The sequence below is a fragment of the Balaenoptera acutorostrata genome, chromosome X (genome assembly GCF_949987535.1).
Source record: "Balaenoptera acutorostrata chromosome X, mBalAcu1.1, whole genome shotgun sequence".
Classification (NCBI taxonomy): Eukaryota; Metazoa; Chordata; class Mammalia; order Artiodactyla; family Balaenopteridae; genus Balaenoptera; species Balaenoptera acutorostrata.
Genome location: NC_080085.1, coordinates 95577340 through 95603120, shown reverse-complemented (window position 1 = coordinate 95603120; position 25781 = coordinate 95577340). Strand labels below are relative to the sequence as shown.

Genomic DNA, 25781 nt, shown 5'->3' with positions numbered 1-25781 from the left:
ATTTGGTATTTTAACTCTATCTACTAGGATGAATAAAATTACAAAATCATATCACCAATCCCTAAGCCAACGTGGTATACTGGAGAGAGGAATGGAATAATATTACTTCTCTGCCTCTGCAACTAATAAGCTGCATCTTTCATCAATCACTTCACTTTCCTGTAAAATGATGGAGCTGGTCTCTGTAGAGTAGTGGTTTTCAAACTTTTTAAGACCCTTTTACTCTCTTAAAAATCACTGAGGACCCCAAAGCTTTTGCTTATGTGGGTTACATCTATCAGTATGTACCATATAAAATAAAACTGAGTAATAATTAAAATAATTATTTCTTTATTCATTTAAAAGCAACAATAATGAACTCAGGGGCCTTCCCTGGTGGTCCAGTGGGTAAGACTCTGCGCTCCCAATGCAGGGGGCCCAGGTTCCTTGCTCTCTGGTCGGGGAACTAGATCCCGTATGCATGCCACAACTAAGAGTCCGCATGCCGCAGTGAAGATCCTGCGTGCCACAACTAAGACCCGGTGCAGCCAAAATAAATAAATAAATAAACAAACAAATATTTTTTAAAATAATGAACTCATTACATGTTAACATATATTATGCATTTTCATGAAAAATAATTATATTTTCCAAAACAAAAAAGAAAGGGAGAAGAGGGATTGTTTTACATCTTTTTTGCAAATCTCTTTAATGTCTGCCTTGATAGAAGACAGCTAGATCTTCATATCTGCTTCTGCATCCATTCTGTTGCAATATGTTGTTTTGGTTGAAATATATGAAGAAAAGCTGGCTTCATGAAGTTATATATTTGGAAAACTGAGTATTTTAATACCCTTTTAAAATAACTGTAGATATTCTTTGATACTATGCCAAAATTCTGCAAGTGGTAGACAGAAGAGTCTACCTAAAAGAAGCTAAGTTGCAACATAGAATCTGATACCTTCTCTATTTAATTTTTGTACTCAATTACATTAAAACTGATTGATCTAACTTGTCTTTCAATGGATCTTTTAGCCATGCATGATTTTGTAACATCATGCATTAGTCATTTGGAAAATATTAGTTCAGTGGGATTTGCAGAACTTCCAAATGTTAACACATTTTATTACATAATATAAAAAAAATCATACACATTAATATAGTTACCAGTCTCATTAGAAAAGGCTAAGTTCTGGAAAGCTATCAAGCCCATACTCAAGATTCAAGTTTTCTAAAATTCTAATACTTGAAAAGCTCAAATATTTTCACTGGCAACAAACACTGCCAGTTGTCTTCCTTGAAATGACAGACTCACTTTGCTCATTTTCAAGAAAATTCCTGCCAAATACTCAAGTCTGAATAACCACAGTTTGTCTCAGTTGTTCTTTCAAGTAAAAATGTGTTCCAGGCAAAAATCAGCTAGTTCAGCCCCCAACTCACACAACTCACAAAGCACAAGAGCTTTTCCTAGAAACGATGTTACTTCAGCATACAGAAGCGTTTTCTGTATAATTCCCATTTTGTCATACAGAAATTTTAAAATATCTGTACTCAAGGGTCAAGATTGAATAAAATCAATGCTACATTGAGGACACTGTTAAGTAAAATTGGCTTTCTGTCCTCCAAGACTATGAAGAATACAGCTACGAGGACAATTTGGTATACTACACTGTCTTACCCATCATCAATGCAAATGGCAACACAGTGAAAAAGGCAAAACAGTCTTCAAATTATTGTTCAAATAGTCCTCATGTTCCCACTGATAGGATCTCAGGAATCTCAGGGGTCTGCAGACCACACTTTGAGAACCAATGACCTAATGTCCCTCCAACGTTAAAATATCTATAGTTACGTAAATAGCCAACATCTTTCATTTGTACAACTCTATAAAACATTAGTTTCCCTATTAAGAAATATACCTTATGGGCTTCCTTGGTGGCGCAGTGGTTAAGAATCTGCCTGCCAATGCAGGGGACACGGGTTCGAGCCCTGGTCCGGGAAGATCCCACATGCCGTGGAGCAACTAAGCCCGTGCGCCACAACTACTGAGCCTGCACTCTAGAGCCCGTGAGCCACAACTACTGAGCCCGCATGCCACAACTACTGAAGCCCACGTGTCTAGAGCCTGTGCTCTGCAACGAGAAGCCACCACAGTGAGAAGCCTGTGCACCGCAACGGAGAGTAGCCCCCGCTCGCCGCAACTAGAGAAAGCCCGCGCCCAGCAACGAAGACCCAACACAGCCAAAAATAAATAAATAAAATAAATAAATTTATTTTAAAAAAAAGAAATACATCTTACATTTAACAAATACATCAAATTCTTACAAATCTTTTAGTCAACTGATCCTGACAACAAACTCATGAGGTTGTGAAGCAGGAACTATTTATTCCTTCCTAAAAGAACCTTGATTTTATTCAAATTTTCCCATCCTCTAACTTTTCCAGGCAGCAATGTGCTTTGGTGTGTTGCAGGGGGAGGTGGCAGTGTAAGTCACTTGTCTAACTCTACGTTTATGGTCCTATTCCACTTGCCAATGTACTGGTGTAAACATATACATGTAATACAATTCTAACCAATCAGATGTAAGGGTGAAGGTATGGGACTCCTGAGAAAGTTTTCATTGCTGATAAAAAGGGACACAAATGAACAGTTCATACTCTTCTTCTATTGGGCATTGTGGCATCTGTATGTGATCCCTGGAACTGCAGCAGCAATCTTGCAAGTATGAGGGGCACGAATCTGAGACAGTAAGCTGATAGGCAGAGTATGGCAGAGGAGAAAGTGGAAAGAACCTGGGTCACTATTTGGCTGAATTAATTAATTTTGGAGGTAGTCTACCTCCAAACTTCTTGTAACGTGAGCTAAAATTTTTCTCTGTTGTTAAGGCAGTTGAATTAGTGTTTTCTACCACTTGCAACAGAAAACAACCTGATATAAACAGGCACTACTATGCCTTTCACATACAGAAATGTTTTACTACATCAATTAGATTATGAGATTATGGACAGAGAAGGACTTCTCCTCCTTTAGCAAGTCCTGGAGAGCTCAAAATACAGAATACACGAAACAATTTTTCACTAGTGTCCCACTCTTAATACCATCTTCCCCCGCCAAAGTTCCAATATTTCCTTCAGGATTCCATTAATGTCACACACACTATAAGAAATTTTGGAAGCAAATCAGCCAGTTCTCTTAACATATATGAAGAGTGTCATTTGACTGAATTATAAGATGATACAAATGCCAACAGAATTTCTTCCAGTTCTATTTTAGTACTCACTGTCATAAAACCAATTCCATTAACCTGACTAGCACTTGCTCAAAAAAGGTGCTTAAGTCTCTCTACAAGTTAAAAAGTAAAGCAAATGATCTAGTAAAATTTTTTTAAGTTAAAAATTAAATTTAGCAAAAACTTGTTTCTTTTATAACATTTGCCTTTGGTTGTCTATGGTTAGCAAATAGCAAGGGATTTAAGGTTCCCTTTTCAACAGGGTGGCAGGTACCATCACAGACTACACTTTTGGTAAAAGGCCAGCAGAAGCTTCTAAAGGAACCAAGGGCAGTTGGACCTGTACAGATTATGAAGGTAAATAAACTCAAGCATTGATGCATAAAATGAGAATCTGGTTAAAATGAAAGAAGCTAATGTATCAGAGATCACACTAAAGATGCCTCTCCAAAACACCTCAAGAATTACTGCTATTAAAAGCAATCTTTGTAATGAGGATTTAGTTAAGTGGTTGGGTGGTTCATTTATAATGTTCATTAGAGAGAATTTATTTTCAAAAATCAGTTCTGTTCTATGGTTGCTATTGTCAGAAGGGGATGAGATGATGGAATGATTATATTTTAAAAAGAAAATCATTAGAGGATAGAACCAAATCTGCCAACCAACTGGCAATCAATTGAGCATCAATTCTATAGTCACTGTACTAGATAGAAAAAAAATTATTAAGACTGTCTCATAGGTACTCTTTTATACTACTGATAGGAATATAATTGGTAAAACCATTCTGGAAAGTAATTTGGCAAGAGCAGATCCTTATCATTCAGAAGCTTAAAGTTCAGCTATTCAAATGCCACCTGGAAAAGCCATAATGTATAACAGTTTGTGATTTTGTGGAGGAATACATTTGAAATGCACAAGCCACAAGGCTATCATAAAGGCGGTAAAGTCACTTAGCTAGTGAGGAAACACAAGGAAAAGGTAAGGCAGGAGTGTTGCAAAATGGATGGGGGACCTCTCACTCCATATGTACTTCCAAGTTTGTTGCTAAAAACAGGAGATGGGGGCTGGAATAGTATCACCCCAAAGTGGGAAAAACAGATTAGTAATTAATGGGGGGAAAGTTCTGGAGTATCACTTAGGGAGGATGAAAGCAAGGGACAACACTAGGCAAAGACACTGGCATTTAAGTGTATAGCTCATAGGCAGCTATGGGGTAGGGGGTGGGGAGAGAGGGTAAAGGGGGTCTCCATATTCAGATGCATTCCAAAACTCTCCTGGGGGATGGAGAATGTCAGTGAGTTTGGAGTATGTTACACCCTTGCTATAGCTAGGAAGAGGTCAGTAGGGGAGGTATTCATGGAATACAGGCTCCACCTTCCATATAGGGGAGAAATGTAGGGGGATGCATGGTTTACAAAATTAAAATTTAGGTCCTTGAGGATGAATGGCCCAGGAAATTATAGTAAAGAGCTATTAAAGGATGAACTGGTGGGTGAGCCTATCTCTAAAGATAGGCTAGTGTCTAAAATCAATTCAAGTGACCAGTCACGGAAAGGGTAATGGGAATTATTCAACTTTTCAACATGACTTTATTTTTCTGTACTACCGTGAATGAAATAGGAACTGAGGAAAATTTCATGAGCATGTTCTAGAGCTAAACTGCTCAATCACTTATTAATTGTGTGACCTTTGGTAGTTTTGTAACCACCCTGTTGGCCTCAGATTCCTTGTACATAAAATGGGAATAATATTATCTACCTAAGAGGGTATAACATAGTAACCACTAAAAAAAAAGTTAGCTATCATATTATCTGTTGATATAGCCTTTCTAAATGTCAGGGTCTACTGCCTGTACCAAAGACTTTAAAAATACTGATGACCTTTAACCCAATAATTCCCCATGAAGGAGGCAGTACTAACAAAATAATACAAAATATGGAATAAGAATTGTTTATGGCCGTATTTCTTATAATGACTAAAAAAACTTGAAATTTAAAAATATAGTCTATAAAAGTGAACACGTAAATTAATTGTGGTGTGTATAAATATAAATTGTATGCAATCATTTAAAAATAATATTTTAAACTAAGAATTTTAATAACAAGAAAACACTTAATAAGTGAAAAAACAATAACATATAAAATTGTATATATCGTAATCCCAACTTTTAAAAAATTTTAACCAATCTACTTTTTTAAGAAAATATTAGATACATAAGAAGGAAAATCATCAAAACAATAATACAGGTTATTTCTGTGCTGTTGGTAGAACTGTGGAGAGATATTTATTTTCTTCTTTATAATTTTCTCATTTTTCAAGTTTCCAACATTAAGCATGTATTATTTTTGTCATCAGACAAAATCAACATGTAAGTTTGTTGAATGAACAAATATACAGTTCTTGCCTTCAAAAAGTCTATAATCTAATAGGGAGAAGACATAAAATCCCATGAAACAAAATGCTTGTAAGACCAAATACATTTAGATACTAGGCAAGAGGCTAAATATGACAAATGTTCAAAGAAGGGTAAAACCAGCAACTGATTTAATAGTAAGGGAAAGCTCCACAGAACTATTTATCTATGCTCACTAGCATGGAAGCTCCGTGAAGGCAGGGACCCTGTCTATCTTATTCAGTTTTATCTATAGTGTCTAGCACAGAATAATTTTGTGGATAGTACATATCCATGAGGGGAGAAATAGAACAACATAAATATAATTCTTAAGTACTTACGAGTTGCTGAATAAATATCTGCTGAATGAATGTAAATGTTATGCTGAAATTGAGGAAAGATTTGGATCCACAGGATTCTAAACAAGATGGAGAGCCAAAACACGTATGTAATGTGGGATGAACTGGGAGATTGGGATTGACATATATACACTAATATGTATAAAATAGATAGCTAATAAGAACCTGCTGTATAAAAAAATAAATAAAATAAAATTCAAAAAAAATGTATGTAATGCTCAAGGGATTATAGGGAAGTTTGCCTAGGCTAGAATGGAGGGAGTGTATTGTAAAATGTAATGAAAAACAAGGATGAATGAAGGGGAAGATCATGCTAGACCCTGAAAATCAGGCAGAGAATTTGAGAGTTAATGCAATAAGAAATGGCAAGTCAATAACTAGTTTGTAATGACAATAATGGAATCTAATTGAAATCTTATTGAGCATTTACTATGCGCCAAGTACTATTCTAAACGCTTTACATAACTTCTCTCATTTTATCCTCAAAACAATGTGTGACATAGGTACCACTGGCCCCCTTTCGCTAATGAGGAAATTAAAGCTCAGAGGTTACTACCTGTCCGAAGGTCACACATCCTCCACTCAGATTCCAGATCTGACTCCAGAGGGCAATCTCTTAAAGACTCTGTGTAAGACCACAAAATATGCCTGAGGACAGTGAAGGTGGAGGATCATTCCTGCGGGGTGGGGGTGCTGGAGGAGGGAGGGGAGTGATGAATATCAGATACCACTGGTCTTCAAGCCCCACGGCTGCCCTCGCCTCTCACTGCCGGCCGCCATGTTTTCATCTCGCCCTTGTCACCCACCATCCTGTTATCTTGTTGGTTCTCAGCCTCTCTCTCTCTGTCTCCCCCCCACCCTCCCGCCCCGCCCACATCTCTCTTCAGGAACTCTCCCCTGAAACCCAGAGTGCTCCAGGCTATTAGCTGGGGCCAGCTGTTCTTCCTTTCATGCCCAGAGAGAGCCCAGCAAGTTATTTCCCAAGCAGAGCCTCCTCTCAGGGGAATTCTGCTGTCAGCTTTTATAACAGCAACTGTGGTTTTGTTTTCTTCCCACTCCACATAGATGGGGGGGAACAAAGCAGGAGTAAGAACCTAGGACTTTAACTGCCGGTCTAAGAGGTGTGTGACCCTGAGCAAGTTCACAGGTCTCTCTGGGCCACCATTTAATTTTGTTGTAATGTGAATGTTTTATTGAAGTGTAACATACAGACAGAAAAGTGCATGGGTTTTCACAAAATGAACACAATATGTGGGACTTCCCGGGTGGTCCAGTGGTTAAGACTCTGCACTCCCAATGTAGGGGGCCCAGGTTCGTTCCCTGGTCAGGGAACTAGACCCCACATGCATGCCGCCAACTGAGTCTGCATGCCACAACTAAAGACCCCACATGCCACACAAAGATGCCGCGTGCTGCAACTAAGTCCCAGTGCGGCCAAATAAATAAATAAATAAATAAAAGATCCCACATGGCACGGCCAACATCAACAAAAAATCAAACTTCTAAAACAAAAAAAATGAACACAATATGTAACCAGAATGCAGCTCAAAAAATAGATTAATTCCAGCATCCCCCAAAGCCCCTCTTGCCTCCCCCTAATCTCTGCTTTCTCTAAAGGTAATCACCACCCTGACTTCTACCACCACAGAGTAGTTTTGCCTGGTTTTGAACTTTCTATCAACAGCAATGTACAATATGTGTTCTTCTGTGCCTGGCTTTTTTTTGTTGTTCAACGTTAAGCTTGTGAGATCCTCCATGTTGTTTCTTGTAGTTGTAGTTTGTTCTTTTGAGTTGCTGTATAATACACCATCATATGAACATAAAAAAAAAAGTATGCCTGAGGAGAGGTACCAGAAAGCAGCGAGATCCCACAGCATCAAAGAGGTATGTTTATTCTGTGATCTTGGACTGGAATCAGAGATATCAGTGCAAATTCATGGTTTTGTAAGAAATATAGAAGTGGGTATGTGTCTATGTATATATACATACATTCCCTAGTTTTATCTGCTGAGAAGGCCTAGAAGCAAAGACACCCCAGTAATAATGAGCATGCCAAGCACCCAGATCTTGATCTCTAAATATCATTACTCAACAAAAAGAATCAGAGCTCCTTAGAAAAATGGCTCATTCCAGGGTTGGGGCAGGGAAAGTAGAAAATGAGTCTGGAATACCTTGTGGTACCAGAATGTAAGAGAATGCTCAAAAAATGATGGGGACACACTGAAAGGACACAGGAGCCAATTGGAAGGGGCTTCTATTGACCAAATCTGGGGTAATTTCATCAAAAAAAAATAGGAAAAATAGCATAATTCATTATAGTTCATAGAATAAAACAAGTATCCGTAAGTCCATACTACTATAAATAAATCACTGAATAAATAAATAAACAGAAACAAACAGCAAAGAAGGTAAAGTTCTTTGTTACATTAGAATTCAACAAATAAATGCAGAAAATGTTGATAACTGAAGATCACCATTTGGCAAATATCACAGCAGTAATTATTCAGGTCAGAATCCTCAATAGATGCTAAAACAGTGGGCGAAACTATGATGAGAAACAAGAAATGTACATTGTCTCGCAATATTGCCCCATATAGTCTTAGAAAATCTGGTCGCTTTGTAATTACAAAGGGAGAAATAGTGACTTTTCAGTGGATAAACCTGGCAGACACAACCTTGACCAACTTATCAATTTTAACTCAAAGTAGAGTCTCATATGTTGCATATACATACAACAAAAGCCAAGTAAAAACACAGGAAAAAAAGGTACACACTCTTATACAGTCACAGGACACGTACATATACAAATACGCACACAAGACTAAAGTTATATAGATAGTTGAGTGAACAGAATTGGATATGATGGGTGGGTAAATCGGTAAAACAAAAGAAGTGAATCGAATATCTTAAGCAAAGTATGCTACCACATACACATACTCTGTCTTATCACAATAGACATGCTCCTGAAAAGTTCAGTATATTTAAACTTATTATGGAAACTGACTAATTACAAATATAATAAGGCAAATCTTTCTTCAAAATAATCACCTACCACAAATTACACTTGTTCTATAAATCTAACCTTTTATATATGTAATTATATAAAATCATACAATCTGTAACAAGCAATTGCTTCTAGATTACTTTTAAATTATCTCTCTATAAATAGACATACATATAGAGATCAAACTCTGATCTTTTTATTCTAATCCCAGAGCTGTTTCCATTACAACATGATGCTTCTCCTAACATCAGCAGGAAGAGATGTAATCCCCATTATATTTTCCATTTCACCTCCTGTGTCTCCCCCTTACTCAAAAAAAAGTAGCAGAGATCCAAATACTCTGAACAGCAAATACATCTCTATAGACCACATACAAAGGAGGCAGTATAGGACAGTCATTAAGGGTAAAGAATTTGGAGTCAAATTGCCTGGATTCAAATTTCCAGCTCTACAACTTGCTAACTATGTTATTTTTGGCACATTACTTAACCTCTGTGATCTGTAGCTCCTTGATCGGTAAAGTGGGAATAACAATAGTATATACTTCATAGGTCTGTTGTGAAGATTAAATATGATAATGTACATTTCCATATTAGCACAGTGCCTGGCACACAGTAAACATGCAAAAATGTTAAGTTATGATAACAATGTCAACAAATTCTCCCTATGGAGCAGTATACTTCAGATGAAAAACTGTTCCATGGCCACAAACCACACTGCTACCCTTAACAAATTGTTGCTCTTAGTCACAAGGGAGATAGTACATTTAAAGAAACTTATCCACTCCACTGCGCGCACACACGAAGTTACTAATAACTGTATAGTAGTACTAGAATTTTACAGACCATATTCATAAATCTAAGTGTATATCCTACTAACAGAGAGTCAGCACAGGTACCTTTACATAAAAATACATATTTCCATCACTAGAACTGACATTTCCAACTAAATTTGCCTTCTTCCTTTATTGCTAACCTTTTGGAATAAGAGTTACTTTATTCCACCTAACAAACTCTCCACCTAAAAAATTTTCCACATATTTGCGATATCCCAATTTGGCATGACTTCAGAGATAAAGAAATCACTTAACTATGAAAAATTAAAGCAATTTAAGTAGCAATGCTCTTCCTGGTATAAAAGTCCCAACACTAGACTACTTCAGTCAACAAGCAGCCCCACTACTATCCAGTTTACTCTGGAGAAGGTCACCAATATCCCCAGCACCAGTATGGAGAGCAGATACCATTCATATCTTTGAGATGATTAAAACATTAATCTAACTAGGATATTAATGTGTGAAGCAGAAGAAACAAACCCTGGTTTTATTAGAGGCACATTATACTAATGATAGGGAAATGGGGTCTAAAATGTTCTTTAAAAATTATATAGGAGAAAAATAAATAAATAATTATATAGGAGAAAAAAGGGAAAAAAAACTGCCTGGTGTCTTCTGTAATTTCTTTATGAACACTCAATTGTTAAAGAGTCCAAGAAAACAAGCTTGCTCCCAAATTTTGTCAATCATAAAAAGAAATTTCATTTTTAACATAACATGATTTAATATAAACTGACATAAAGTATAGCTATACATACCTGTATGATTGGTATCTGGTGCACATTTATTAATAGCAAGGTCAAAAGAAAAAAATGAGAAATATTTAATCAAACATCCACAAAATCTTTGCCCCTGGGCCAAATGCCACAAGCAGTAAACACCAAGATGATGTTTTTAAAAGGAACTATTTTCAACAACACAATTGTAGTTTTATCCAAGGGCCTGCAGCCCTACTGAGTGGCTAAACCTTAGCCCATTAAGAAGCTCTGCATCATAAAAGCAATTTTAAATTATCTATCTACTTTGATGGAGGAATAATTATGGCAAGTGTAATTAAAAATATTTGATATGCATGGTTTTTCAGCAGAGTGGCCATTATTACTATGTTGTGCTTAGAGTAATATGAAAGTTAGTTTTCTCATACCTTGAGTACACACTTTCTGGAGGATGGGAGGAGGGCAATGTAACTTGAGGCATGCTGAGTGTATAGAACAGCTAGACAGCTAACTTACAAGTGGACCCACGTAAGCTATATAACACAACAGCTGCATATAAAGAATTGATAGTCACTCAACCATGTGAAGGCCTAAGCCATGATCTCATATTAAAGTGTTTTTAAAACCACCCATTATGTTCACTCAAATATAACTTTTAAATAATTTGTCACACACTTAATTCTCTATTTAGAGGTTAAGTGAAATTAAGGATGATGGGTTTCAGTCTGGAGAACATTTTCTCTGACAAAGCCATTCATTCCTTTAGATCTGCCTCTCATCCCCAGAAGGATAGTGGGTGGGACTACCTAGATACCCTTCTAAGAGATACATGAGGATTTTAATTCTACATTCCTAAAACTGAGTGGAAGTTTTTGCTCTGTCATTTTACGTGTACTTCCCTCCTCCACTCTCCTTTAAACCAGAACACTCATTCTCCTGTGAAACAGAGATCGTTCTTTTCCTTTAAATAGGTGATGGGCAAATTCTCAATTTGTTTCAGGTGCCTTAGTAAGCTAAAAAAAGTAAACAACAAAAACCGAGAACTTAAAAAAAAAAAAAATGCAGAAGAACCGAAGCCTGAAGCCATCCGTCTTTACCTCATTCTTCTTGGTATGTTACCTGAGCATTTGCAACAGGGATGTCAAGAGGGAAGCAGTCTCTACAGAGGCTTTACTGACCAGAGGTGAGGGTAGGTTCACGTTCCTTAAGGAAAAGGCAAAAGGGAAGAACTTCACGGGCGCGCTTAACACTTTGGTGGAAGGTGGATTTTAGAAAGGCCAAAATAGTAAACTATCGACAAAGTTTAAAGAGTGCGTGGATTGGGCACAACTAGTGAAAAGGTTAGCGGGCATGTAGGGAAACACTCAAGGGCGGAGGGTGCGGAGGAAAAGTTTTAAATATCCACCAGAGCTTAGTTATCTATTAACATGCATCCTCCTCCCCAGGCTCTGCTCTTGCCCCCAGAGCAGCTAGCTGCAGGGAAAGCAAGCAGCCCTATTTTTAAACACTTAAACCTCTCCCTTGGACTTCAGAAGGCTTGAGTTACTAGCGTTGTAAATAATGTTTCTTCCTAAACAAGTGAAGGCACACCTGAATTCCCTAGCCGAGGCCCAGGAGAAAGGAAGGTAAAGGGACAAAAAGTGATTTCAGCGTGAGAGCGAGGTGATGGGATGGGGGTCGGGGGTAGAAGGAAGGACTTACCGCAGCCTCTGCGGGCTGCCCCCAAAGACTCAGGGCCAGTAAGAACAAGCCGGCAGCCAGGCTGACTCCACGCAGTTTCATTCTTCTCCGGCTCCCGCAGCTCCTTCAGTACCCGCACGAAATCCCTGGCTGGCTCTGACCAACTGACATAATCTTGAGGGTTTATAGGGAGAGAGCTAGAGCCGGAGAGAGACAGCGAGGGTGTCCCAATTGTGCCGGTCGTCTTGGGTGAGGAGAAAGTAGGTTTTTAAGAGTGGAAAGGGAAAGAAAAAAAAAAAAAAAGCAGCAGCTATTCTTCCCTCCCCGCTCCCCTCCCCAAAGCCGGTCTCTCGGGAGCACTTTTCCCTTCTGTCCAGACTTGCAAACTTTTTCCTCGCGCAAGTCCCACAGATCTACTTTCCTCCCTCTCTTCCCCCGCACCGCCCCCTCCCCACCAGCCCTGGGGAATTTGAGGATCACTCCGCCACAGTTTTAGACCGCACCAGCAACCTGCGAGGGAGTGACGCTCAGTTATTTGGAGGAGGGAAACGTCCAGGCCAGTTGACTGCGCACCCTGACTCCCCCCGGGAAGCTTTTCTATTCGTTCACTTGCACCTTCCGTTGATACTCCTTTTCCCTGCCCAGTCCCACTCTCATTGGTGTGAGCAGCAAAGCCAATTACAAATAGACCTGAGCTGGGACTATTTTTTGTAGCGGAGGGATCTAAGAGAACGGTTCCTTTTATTGTTAATGATTAGAAACAAATTTTGGTGCCTGCTCCCAGGGCTGCTGGGGTTGTTTGCCTTCCACCTGCTCACAGGAGGGAGTTTCTACATACAACAGAAAATGTGCAAATATTAGAAACATATGAATATATTTATATAATTAAATATATGCTTCCAGCTGAAGAATTAAGAAAATGAACGTACGTATACGTGTGTGAAGATTTTATGCGTATTATATTCATATAAGATTTGGGAGCGTTCAGTAGATATGAGTAATTATTATGTGGTTGGATGTTATAGTAATATATCTTTTTCTTTAGCTACATTGAATGCCATAATTAATATTTACCTCATACTGACTAACATAAAAGGTATTGACTCTCATTGCAGATGTTTCTCGGAGAGATTTAGGGTAGGGAATTAAATAACTTTAGTGCAATTTTCCTTAACACTAACACGAACACTTAAGTGGAAATATTTGTATGGAGTTAATGGCAATTGAATTGATGTCTCCCAAATAAAGTAGACTTGAACGTTACTTTGGTAATTCTGACATACAGATTTTTTTAAGCACCATCAGGCCCAGAAAATACTTTATGTGGACTCCTTGGAGGATCTTTCAGGGATTTCTTGACGAATTCTTCAGAACAGTTGTTATCTCACACCCTAGAATTTACCACTTTAGCGTCTTTCAGGGCTTTGGACCTATATCACGGGGGCCCACTTATCCTTAGGTTCTGCTCAGCTAAGGGTAGTTTTACAACCCCAGAAACTACCACCACCTCAAGAGCTTAGTGTGCAATAAATTAGAATGAGTGATATGCATTTGGGAAAGTGTGCATAGGCCCATTTGTCTATGTGGGAGGAGTATGCCTTAATCTGTATATGTGTAACAATTAACAGTGCTTTAAGGAAGTGTATGATGCACAGCTGCTTACATATTAGTGTGTAGGTCTGTGGGCCTGTGCGTGAAGCTGTGGAGATGCGTGGGAATGTTATGTGTAGAGGTGCCTGAAAGTGAGAAAGACGACCGGCTGCCCGAGGTAGGGGGGATGATTGACAGCAGACAGCCCCGCCCCCTTCCCCTCCATTCCTTCCTCCCCTGGTGCATGGAACTATCTTTTGAGTGCGGCAAGTTGTAGCGGGCACCGCTGACCGTGTTTCCCTTTGGGGCACCTCTTTATCTAGAAGCTGAGTTTAGTTTCTTCAGAAATGAGCCACTTCGCCCCCCTACCCCATCCTCTTGAATAAGGAAACAGCCGCCAAGCATCAGCGGAGCCCCGACGAGCCGGGGCCGCGGAGCCGCTTAAGCAGTCTCCCGGGACCCAGCTCCGGAGGAGCCGCAAGCATGCACCCTGGGTGAGCCGTTACTGCCCCGAGCTCCTCTCCTCTTTCCTATTCTGGGCTACTTTGCCGGACCGGGACTATACTTGTACTTCTGTCATTACAGAGGAAGTGGGGGCAGGCAGCAAAAAGGGGTCGGGGGTCTATGGGCAGACGCAGGACCCCGGAGCCTAGAGAACCCATGTTATTCACCCTCCCTCCCGTTTCAGGTTGTGGCTTCTCCTGGTTACGTTGTGCCTGACCGAGGAACTGGCAGGAGCGGTGAGTCTCTTCTCCCGACCCCTTTCCCTCCTCCTCCTTTGACCTCCTCCCCATCCCACCTCTTGTGTTTGTGTTAGGGGGTTGCAGAGGGTTGCGCCATGAAACGGAGTTCACATCACTCTCATTTCTACTGGGAGTTAATGGGGTTCTTAGAAAGGAATAGCACAGTGTCAGGCTAATGCCTTTGGGACTCAGGCATCTTTCTGTTCCAAAACTTCGTAAGGGGTTGGGAAAATAAAAGTAGAAGACACAAGAGGCACGCATTTCTGAGCGTCTTCCCGGACGACTTAAAGATGACTGACATCTGATGCCTTTCTCTGTATCGATCTCCAAGGCAGAAGAAATGTAATTTTCCCTGGTTTACAAGAACATGAATTGGCACACAAGTTTGAAAGTGGGAGGAGTATACAAGAAGTGGGACGTGGAAGTACCGAGAATGTTGTTAGAAGTTAAACTTGAGTATTTTCTTGTGAGTCCTGTGACAGTACCAGGTGACAACATCTGGATTCTTTAACTGCCTGAACTGCACTGATACTACTAGATGATGTTCAGTTTCTGCCTGATGTTTCCTTTTACTGGTTTTCTCTATCATCAGAAAGTTAAAAGTTAAAGTGGTTAGAATAGGGAAAAAAATTCTAAAAGTTAACATTTCATAGGCTGTTTAGATATCATCCATCAAATCAGCTAGGGGCTGCAGGCAAAGGAATTTCTGTAGACGTTTGGTCAAGAAAAGTTTAATAGATCCCAGAAAGTAGTAATTCCAATGGAATTACTAGGATAAGCTACCAAAGGTGGTGTGACCTGAATAATCAGAGATGCTGCAGTTTTCCAGACTCACTAGCAACTTATGCCTAAAGAAATAAAGTTAATCACTGAGTTCAAATATGAAGTTAACTATTGAGTACTGTTTCACTGTTCTATTTTTAAAATTCTTAATAATTGCCAAAGTCATGCATGTACTCTATATATGTGTGTCTGTATATATATGTATATATATGACAGCTAAATATATATTCCAAATATTTACTTTGTGAGTTTTGACAATTTTCACTGATTGGCTCTATTTTTAATACTTTAAATATTTTAAAATACTATTTATAGAGCCATACTTAATTCAACCCAGTAAAATTACCTAATACTTTTATGGGAAAAAAATGGATTACTTTGTCCTGGTATATGTCTTTAAGAAAATATCAGAATAAAGTGAAATGACTTCTCTTATGAAAAGAGGATGATGCCAGAAAACTTGACTTTTAGTGTTTTGTGACGCCTTAACTCAGAACATCAGCTTTTATGTAAGTAAATTCTAGATTTTGTAAGCAGAGGTATTGATCTAGTTTTCTGCATACTTCTCTTTCTGATTCCTGCAGTATACAAGTTTAGTTATATGTTACCTTGAGGCTCAATACTACATTTATTGAAAATGCCAGGTTTTGATTAGTTAACAATTTCTCTGGGAATCTTGCCACTTATAAAAATGTCATGCTTGGGCAGAATACCCTCCAGTAAAACCTTTATTTCAGACTCTGGCTGATCTTATTCAGTGTACTTTTGGGAAAAGCATTAACAAATCATTCTATGGAGATTTCCCAAACACTGCATCCTATCACTTGATAACTTTAAAAGTTACTAGAGGATGTTGTCTTCATTTCTTAGAAGCATTGAAGCATGTCTCCAAAATCAAGCACTACTTTGGTGTGTGGATTTTAGACTCTGTCCCATTGTTTTACCATGTCACCTGCTATGTCAGTGTGACTGAACTTGGTAAGACTAAAATAAACCTTGAGATACACTGACAGTACTTTATTTTTTGCCTTCAGTTCATAACTACTTCATTCACCTATTATTTGCTTCTGCATTATATGTTTGACATTGTAAAGCTAATTTTTAATTTTTGGAAAAATGGCAAAGAGAAAGAGGAGAGTAACAGGATAAGTTCTCAGAAGGTGACTTTGCTGAGGGGAAGTTTTTTCCTTTGTACTCTTTGTACTGGATTCTCATTTATATTGGCTGGTTCTCATCTTTTACTCTCAATTCCAGTTCATCATCTGGGTTTGTAATGTCTTTCACCTTTCAGATGATTTTAAACATTTGAATTCTTTGTAACTTTTTGACTTATATTAGTGAAAAATAACTTATAAATAGATTGGCAAGAGCTATGTTGTGCTTCACTATGACAGAGTCTCTTCACTGTGAGAGTTACGTTGTCAATAAAGGAATACTGGTGAGCATTTAAGATAGGGTCATTTAGGTGCTTTTGAGTTCTTTCTTTGTCAGAGTTTATAAAGCAGTACTTTTGAAGGGATGGAAAACTAAATGTTAAAACCCAGGATTAAGTAATGAGTTTTCATTAAATTTCTTTTAAAAGAGTGCTGATATTCATTTATTTGAAATATTTTCACAATTTATCTGAATGAGATAGAGCCTGGAATTTCAGAACATCCATAATGGTTTTTTGGTTATTAAGTGCCTAAGGCACCACACACAAAGATTTATTTAAACATAGTCTCTAACTCTGTAGGAGTTCACTTTCTCAGACAATGGTTGTCATTTTGTTCCTTAAAGGATAGGATACTTGGGACTTCCCTGGTGGTCCAGTGGTTAAGACTTCAAGCTCCCAATGCAGGGGGCCAGGGTTTGATCCCTGGTCAGGGAACTAGATCCCTCATGCCACAACTAAAAGATCCTGCGTGCCACAACGAAGATCCCACATGCCGCAACTAAGACCCGGCACAGACAAATAAATAAATAAAAATATTTTTTAAAATATAGGATACTTAATGATAAATTATTATCAGCATCATGTTAGAGAAGAGACTAGAAAGATCCATATCTCACCAAAGGCCAATATGTTTAGAAGTTAAAATATGTCCCAAATTAGTCAGGGTCCTCATGTTTTCTTCCCATTTTGCCCCAAATCTGCTTTCACAAGAGGATCTAATACAACCAGACATATTTAAAAGTCAAAGCCCAGCGGGAGAGTTATTTGAGTGGGGAAGAGGCAAAGGGGAGAAAACACCTGTCTATTATCAACTCTGCCTAGAGCACAGGTAAAGTGCCTTTAGCCACATTCAAATCAAGATCTGATTGAAATACAAACTTCTTAAAGTTGTAACTTGCTCAGGTTGGTCCTTTCCAATGTGATTTTCAGTCATAATCACAGTCATCAAAGTATGAAGGGAGTGTTAAGGTTTTTCAGAGATGGAGAAAATCCCTTCCTAATCTAAGGATCAAGAGGAGTATTTGCCTTGTTTGGGCTGTCTCTAGGATTTTTCTTTTTTTCTCTTTTAAAACAACTTTATTAAGATATAATTTACATACCATAAATTCACCCATTTATGTATATCATTCAATGATTTTTAGTAAATTTACCAAGTTGTACAACCATCACTATATCCAGTTTTAGAACATTTTCATCACCCCAGTAAGATCCTTCATATCCCTTTAATTAATCCCTATTCCCACCCCCCAAGCCTAGGCAAGCATGAATCTACTTTTCTACCTCTATAGATATGTCTTTTCTGGACATTTCATATAAATAGAACCAATTAATATATAATCTTTTGTGTTTAGCATTTTTCACTTAGCATAATATTTTTGAAATTCATTCATGTTGTAGCATATATCAGTATTTTACTCTTTTTTTTTTTAGTATTGGTATTGGTATTTAGTATTGGTATTCCATTATGGATATACCCCATTTTCTTTATGCATTCACCAATTAATGGACATTTGGGCTCTTTCCACTTTTGGCTCTTATGAACAATACTGCTATGAACATTAACATACAAATCTTTGTGTGGACATATATTTTATTTCTCCTGAGTAGATGGAATTGCTGGGTTGTATGAAAACTTTATATTTAACCTTTTAAGAAACTGCAAAACTGTTTTCCAAAGTGACTGTACCACCTCACATTCCATCAGCACTGTATGAAAATTCCAGTTTTGCTACATCCTTGCCAACACTTGTAATTGTCTGTCATTTTTATTATAGCCATCCTGGTGGGTGTGAAGTGGTGTCTCGTTGTGGTTTTAATTTGCATTTCCCTTAATGACTAATCAATTAAGCATCTTTTCAAGTACTTATTAGCCATTTGGATATCTTCTTTGGAGAAATGTTTATTCAAATATTTTGCCCATTTGAAAATTGGATTGTCTTATTATTATTATGTTGTAAGAGTTCTTTGTATATTTTAGATACGAGTCTTTTACCATATATACAGTTTGCAAATATTTTCTCCCAGTCTGTGGCTTATGTTTTCATTTTCTTAATATGAATTCTTAAAGTAGTCTTCTGCTTTGCCTGCTAGCAAATATCCTATATCAGCTAGCTATGAATGATTGGAATATATAACATATATATGTGTGTGTGTGCATGGACATCAAATATGTATCTTGGGTGACTGGGAACACATACATATATATGAGTGCATCATCAAGTGAACCATCAAATGACTACATAAATAGGTAGCAATAGATGATAATGTAGTTATATTATTGACAGGTCAAAAGAAACATTTTCAGATAGGAGTGGAGGGGAAAATAGATATTATTTAATGTGTTACTAAAGAATCAGATAGATATATTACTATATCACAAATTTGTTTTATTATATATTTTGATGATTGGTTTGTATTGTAACTCCATGTATTTTATCGACTACATTTAAAAATACTTTTCTGAAAGGGAGTCTGTAGGCTTCACTAGACTGTCAGAGTTATCCACGGTATTGAAAAAGAACCCATCTAGTTATGCAGTTGGTTTTTACAATTTGTCACTGTCTAAGGCATCTTCAGGTGTGAGGGCATTTGTATTGACTACAAGTGCCAACAACCTTTTAGATTCTAGGCATATTATGGAGTCTCCAGTAAATATGCCCCTATATTCTATAAGATCATGGTCAAGCCAAATCACAGGAGCAAAGTGGGCTATTCCCCTAATTACTTCATTAATATAATAATGAAACAAATAGATTGACCTCAATTATCAATACATATTGGTGTTCGCTTGCCTCAATTTGTGCATAATTCCATAATTTCACCACCGTGCTTGGAGTATAGACTTGTCCTATCCTGCGTAGATGACAAGACATATACATCTAGAAAGAAGCTATTAGGAAAGCACCATGCTGTATTAAACTACCAAGTCCTTTTAAGCTGACCAGATGTCCCAGTGAGGCAGATCATAGAGCTCTAACTTGTTGTTTTAAAGTCTAAATATAAATAGAACACCTGATCAGCATGCCCAAGGGAAAACAGTGACAGGAAAATTAGCCAAGAACAATTATCCACTCTTACCATCTGTAATTTATCCCTCTCCTAGGATATTTTTTCTTCTATAAGCAATATTGAAGTCTCCTCCATTATAAAAACAAATAAATTTTTTTTTAATTTATTTACTTTTGGCTGTGTTGGGTCTTTGCTTCTGTGCAAGGGCTTTCTCTAGTTGTGGCAAGCGGGGGCCACTCTTCATCGCGGTGCGCGGGCCTCTCACTGTCGCGGCCTCTCTCGTTGCGGAGCACAGGTTCCAGACGCGCAGGCTCAGTAGTTGTGGTTCGCGGGCCTAGTTGCTCCGCGGCATGTGGGATCTTCCCAGACCGGGACACGAACCCGTGTCCCCTGCATTGGCAGGCAGATTCTCAACCGCTGCACCACCAGGGAAGCCCAAAAACAAATAAAATTTTTAAAAAACCATGGCTTCATTTTCCTCTGTTACTCAAACCCCTTCAATCACATTACCACCAAATTTCTGGTCATTTTCTATGCTTCTTCAACAACCATTTACCCTTAAGCCTATTACAGTCTAGAAGGAGGCTATTCTACCAAAATTGCCCTCTTTCAAGTTACTAATGGATACCTAACTGCCAAGCCCAATGGTTTCATTGCAGTCCCCATTTTATCTGACTTCTTTACTGTAGTGCTTGGCATTTTCCAGTCATTCTCAAACCACCTTTCCCCCTTTGTCTTCCAAGTCATGATGCCTCGTTGTTTCTCATTACACTTCTCTGATTGTTTTTTTTTGGGGGGGGGTGGGGAGGTGTGCACTGTATGGCTTGCAGGATCTTGGTTCCCCAACCAGGGATTGAACCCAAGCCCTCGGCAGTGAAAGCGCAGAGTCCTAACCACTGGACCACCAGGGAATTCCCTCTGATATTTTTATTTCATTCATTCAACATTTATTTATTGAGCAGCCACTGTATTCTAAATACTATGCCAGGCTCTGGTGACACAGTGGTGAACCAAGTCAGGCATGATCTTTGCCATCATGGAGGTTACAATCTTCATCACTCCCTGGTCATAAAATGGTGGTTTTGCTCAGCATTTTTATCCTTTGCCTTCTTCTTGCCTGAACAGTTTTAACTATGCCTCTTATACATTAATGACTATCAAATTTTTATTTCCAGCCCAGATGTCTCTTTTTAGCTCCAAATCTTTATTTCCAATTACCTACTAAGTACCTATATCTCAATTAGTTGTTACATACAAAGCACTTAAAATGGTGCCTAAAGCTTAGTATAAGCACTCAAACAATGCCAGGTCTTATGTTGTATTGCCCCAAAACACAGTGTATCTGAACATGAAATTATTTTCTAGTCTTTACCATGATACTCCAACCTGCTATCTTTTTATCTTTGTTAAATGTCATCACCATCCACCCAGTTTCAAGCGAGAAACTATAGAATCAGGCACCAAACCTCATTATCTCCATCTCCACCAAGTTCTGTTAGTTTTACCAAAATCCTGCAGAATCCAGTTTTCTATTCATATTCTAATGGTTCCAAATCTCATCATCATATATAAATAATCTCCTAACTAGTTTTTCTACCCCCTGACTCCATTCTAATCTCTACACTGCCACCAGAGTTATTTTATTAACAACAAATCCAACTATGTTATCTCCTGATTTAAGTTTTGTTGGTTTCTTGTTTCTCCCAAGATTAAAATACATACTCCTTGGCTTGACACATTTAAGGGCCTTCATTATCTGGCCCCAACTACCATTCCAGCCTCACGTCTGAGTGTTTTTTCCTGCCACCTCTCCTTCTCAAACTCATAGTGTACATTACGCTTCATTCAGACTGAACTTCTCTCCATTCCCAAATTACTTTATGTTCTTTCACATTTTTTGCTTTTCTGTATGCCGTCCCCTCCATCTGGAATGTCTTTCTCCACCATTTACACTTTCTCTTCCTAGTGAACTCCTACTCAATCTTTAATACCCAGATAAAATGTTGTTTCCTCTATGAAACAGTCCCAGTCCTCTTCGGAAAGAATTTATTCTTCCTTCCCCTGTGCTTCCAAAACTCTTTGGGCCCCTTTGGTGGAACCTACCACATAGTTGTGAAATTCCTATGTTTGTATGCAATGTTGCCCTCTTCAAACTTATGATGTCCAGGATACTGCCAAGCATATAGGAAGTGATCAATAGATGACTTTCAAGTGAGTAAACAGACCTACTCCTAATGGCCTGTAACAACTGCCTTTTCCTTGTCTCTCTTGAGAATTACAAATGTTAACTCTAATAACAGTTGCTTTGATGGGAAAATAACAACCTTGTTCAATGGTATAATGTTTAAGAGAAAGGATTCTGGAATCAGACTTATGTTTGAATGCTGCCTCTGCCCTCTGTGTGACGTAAGGCAACTCATTTTACCTTTCTGAGACTCAATTTTCTCATCAGTAAAAAAGGGATAATAATACCTTCCTCCTGAGAGTGTTGGGTGATTAGAAGGGAGAACATATGTGTAGTTACCATTCACAAGGTAGTTGCTAAATCCCCACTCTATCCCCCTATGGAAAAGTATTCTCCATTTCTTTTAATGCTGAGGGAAATTTTTAAAGTGTCTCCCAATTTTGACAACTGATAAAAAGAGATGCCGGACAATACTCTCATTTTGTAGATTGTATGTCTAGAAGAATGGTCGTGTTTCTCAATTGCCCCCTTGTCTCTTTTTCCCTCTTCTACCACTTTAATAATGACATATAATTACTAGTGCTTTGAGTTTACAAAGCACTTTCTCAATATTATCTTTTTAGCAGCTCAAGACTACCCTGAGAAATATATAGGGCAAATATTCTCAGCTCAGAGAGATTAATTGATTTCTCTAAGATCACAAATCCAGCAAATGGCAGCATTTGGGTTAAAACCCACTCTACTCTGCTGTCTCTCTAATTCAGGCATCTTATCATCTCTTATCTGGACTCCAAAACAGACCTGACTTCCTCTGGTTTCAGTCTTCCCCTGCCCCCCACCCCCTCTCCTGATAGCCATCCTCTGCAAGCAAGGGGCCTATTCTGAAACACAAATATGATCATGCCACTCCAAGTTCCCCATACCCATCATCATCTGGCCCTGCCCGCCCATCCAACCCCATCTCCTGTTACTGTTCTCATTCTGATGTTTAGACCACAGTTTGCTTTTGATGTTGGCTCAGCATGCCAACATCCTCCTGCTTTGCCTTCTGCTTGAAACACCCTTCTTTTCTCATCCTCTTTCTTCCTCCTGTCTCTGCAGATGGACTTAGTATTTTTCCCTTAAGGCCCAGTTTAGTGAATGTTTTTCTGAAATCTCCCCTTCTTTCTAGCCTTCTGTCTCCCTCTCTGTTTTTCCTTCTTTCCTTCCTTCAACAAAGATTTATTTAGTGCCTTCTATGTGTCAAACACTGTGGCCATCCCTGTTGTTTGAAGGACCATGGCAAGTACCAAGCCAGTGTGGCTGGAACACAGGGAGGGGGAAGTAGAGGGAGGGAGGTGGAAGACTGTGTGAGATGAGGCTGGAGGAACAGGAAAGGACCAGATATATCCTGCACTTGTTTTGTTTTGTTTCCTTATATTTATTTTATTTATTTGGTTGCACTGGGTCTTAGTTGTGGCACGTGTGCTCCTTAGTTGCGGCCAGCGGGCTCCTTAGTTGTGGCATGCATGTGGGATCTAGTTCCCTGAGCAGGGATCGGACCCAGGCCCCCTGCATTGGGAGCACAGAGTCTTAACTACTGCGCCACCAGGGAAGTCCCTACCCTGCACTCTTATTGGCTCCTGATTCTTTAGAGCGTTTACCTAATGCCTGCGCTAAGGTGTATTTCTCTGGTGGAGTGTAATAGGCGTTATAGTTATTGCTGGCCACCAACTCTGTGTCTAGCACTGGCAAACCCTTATGCCTGGAGGGCTCACTCCTGTGGCACATATCTACCCCTTCCAGATTTATAAAATTTAGGTAAGTCATGAGGTATGTGTCTTTTCTTCAGCTTTTTGGGGGGGGGGGGTTCCATGTTTTAAGTCTGGAGGTCTATTTCCTGACTTTTTTTTCCCTTTATGGATTATAGTGTGGTTAAAAAATAAAGAGCTCCATATTTGGAGCCAAATGTTTCTCAGTTCAGATACAGACTCCAGCATTAATTATGGCCTTAGGAGAAATCACTGAATGTATTATTAGCTGAAAAATTATTACTATTGTTGTTATTTTGCTCCCATCACTCACTGTGACTGCCTTTGCACTAAAAATGAGTGGTGAACCCATTTTGGGGGCATTTTTAGAGTAAATTGCTTAATTATGTGTTGAATTTGTATTTCAAGCTTCCTAAAGGGAGAAGAAGAGTTAGAATTGTTATATTTGTTCCAGTTTCTCCAAAGCCACTTCTACCTCTGCTGCCCTACCTTTGTGACTTCCTGTAGAGACCAGGGTACCAACTGAAGATGATGTCTGAAGACACCTCTTCAGGTATCTTTGAAGTCCCAGTTCCCTTTAGTCTAACAACAATAGAGCTAGTTTGCCATTATCTCTCAATCTGGTTGCTTTTACTGAGGGGGAGTTGGTGTTCTTCAGTGGAAATCTCCCTGGCCCTAAAGTTCTAACAGTATTTACCTCAGAGAGACCAGGCTTTCCCAGAAATGTCTTGGACTTCTGGCCAAGAGACTGAATTAGTCCTTTGAGAGACACATTTTCTCTGGGGGAGAGAAGGAAAGTTAAGTGGTATTTCTCCTTTGCTCTGTAAATCTTTGACCATTTTTCCTTATCCAGAACAAAGAGAGTTGGCAGAGAAAATCTAAAATGCCTAGAATCTCTAAATTCTGTTTGTGAGTGCAGCAGATCCCTTGAGAATGAAGATCAACTTGAGATTTATAAGATTTATGTGACCTTGCCTTGGCGATAAGATTAAGTTGCAAAAATACTCACCAGCATCTAGATACCCAGAACATGCTCATAGATAATAATGTTGGTGTTGATGCTGATAATGATGAAGAAGAATGATTAGAGCACTTTTCAAAATTTACAGCAGTAGACCATGTCCCCCCGAACAAAATCTTATATGACCCCCAACATAAAAACCGAAGTAAGTGTTTTGCTAATAAGTCAAAGTTTTTAATATTTATTTGTAAAGTCAGTAAGAAGGAAGAGAATGAAAAAAAACATAAAATCTGAAACTGAGAGCTATGGCAGTCTTAGTCTCCAGTTCATTCCTGTGTGGAGAAAATTCTGATGTACCCAAATAAGTAGTGGCTTTTTGCTTAATAGTTTGTCTTGTCATCTCTGGATACTCTTCAGTTAAACAGACTAGCAAGAAAATCTATATTTCTAGGTATACATACACTACTCTCTCTGTCCTCTCACTTTCATTCTCTTTCTCACATACACACACATAAACACACATACACACACATACACACACATTGCCAACTTGACAGCACAGATTAGCGCAATCAGTGGTGGTTTCTGATGTGTGAGTGTTTGGTGTGGAACCCATTTGAATGGTACATGCTGTGTTTTATTACAGTCTTAAAATAGTTTAAAATATAATTTTTAACTGAAATTAAAATCAGATGTTGTGGAACTGTTGAAATACCGCCACCATTTAAAAACACTGGATTATATGATAATCCAGCATCAAACTTCATAGATCGGAATGAAGTGTTCTAGAAAGTGAAAGAAGGAAGAGGTCAGTATGGATTGTAGTTAGAGAAACCTTCACAGAAGTAAAATTTGTGCTGGGCCTTAAAGGACTCCTAGAAAATAAATGATAAATGTGGAGACGGGATATTCTAGATTTTTCCAGGACATCCCCGATTTCAAGTTTTCTTCTCTAGGTCTCTATAAATATACTTGTATTTGTCAGGACAGATGATTTATCTTTTTTTAATTTATTTTTATTTTTTTTAAACATCTTTATTGGAGTATAATTGCTTTACAATGGTGTGTTAGTTTCTGCTTTATAACAAAGTGAATCAGTTATATATATACATATGTTCCCATATCTCTT

General features: G+C 38.6%; 2 protein-coding genes across 4 annotated transcripts in view; one reads left to right on the top strand and one right to left on the bottom strand.

Annotated features, from left to right (window-relative positions):
* COL4A5 (collagen type IV alpha 5 chain) overlaps positions 1-12589 on the bottom strand; it is a 243894-nt gene extending 231305 nt beyond the window's left edge. For both annotated transcript variants that reach the window (XM_007196386.2, XM_057538818.1), the window contains exon 1: positions 12217-12589. In XM_007196386.2, coding sequence (XP_007196448.2) covers positions 12217-12297 — 81 coding nt within the window. In that variant the 5' untranslated portion in view covers positions 12298-12589. The remainder of the gene's footprint in view (positions 1-12216) is intronic.
* Positions 12590-14037: 1448 nt separating this feature from the next.
* The window catches only part of COL4A6 (collagen type IV alpha 6 chain), a 288733-nt gene continuing 276989 nt past the window's right edge, over positions 14038-25781 (top strand). For both annotated transcript variants that reach the window (XM_007196388.2, XM_007196387.2), the window contains exons 1-2: positions 14038-14279; positions 14474-14525. In XM_007196388.2, the coding sequence (XP_007196450.2) occupies positions 14269-14279; positions 14474-14525 (63 nt within the window). In that variant the 5' untranslated portion in view covers positions 14038-14268. The remainder of the gene's footprint in view (positions 14280-14473; positions 14526-25781) is intronic.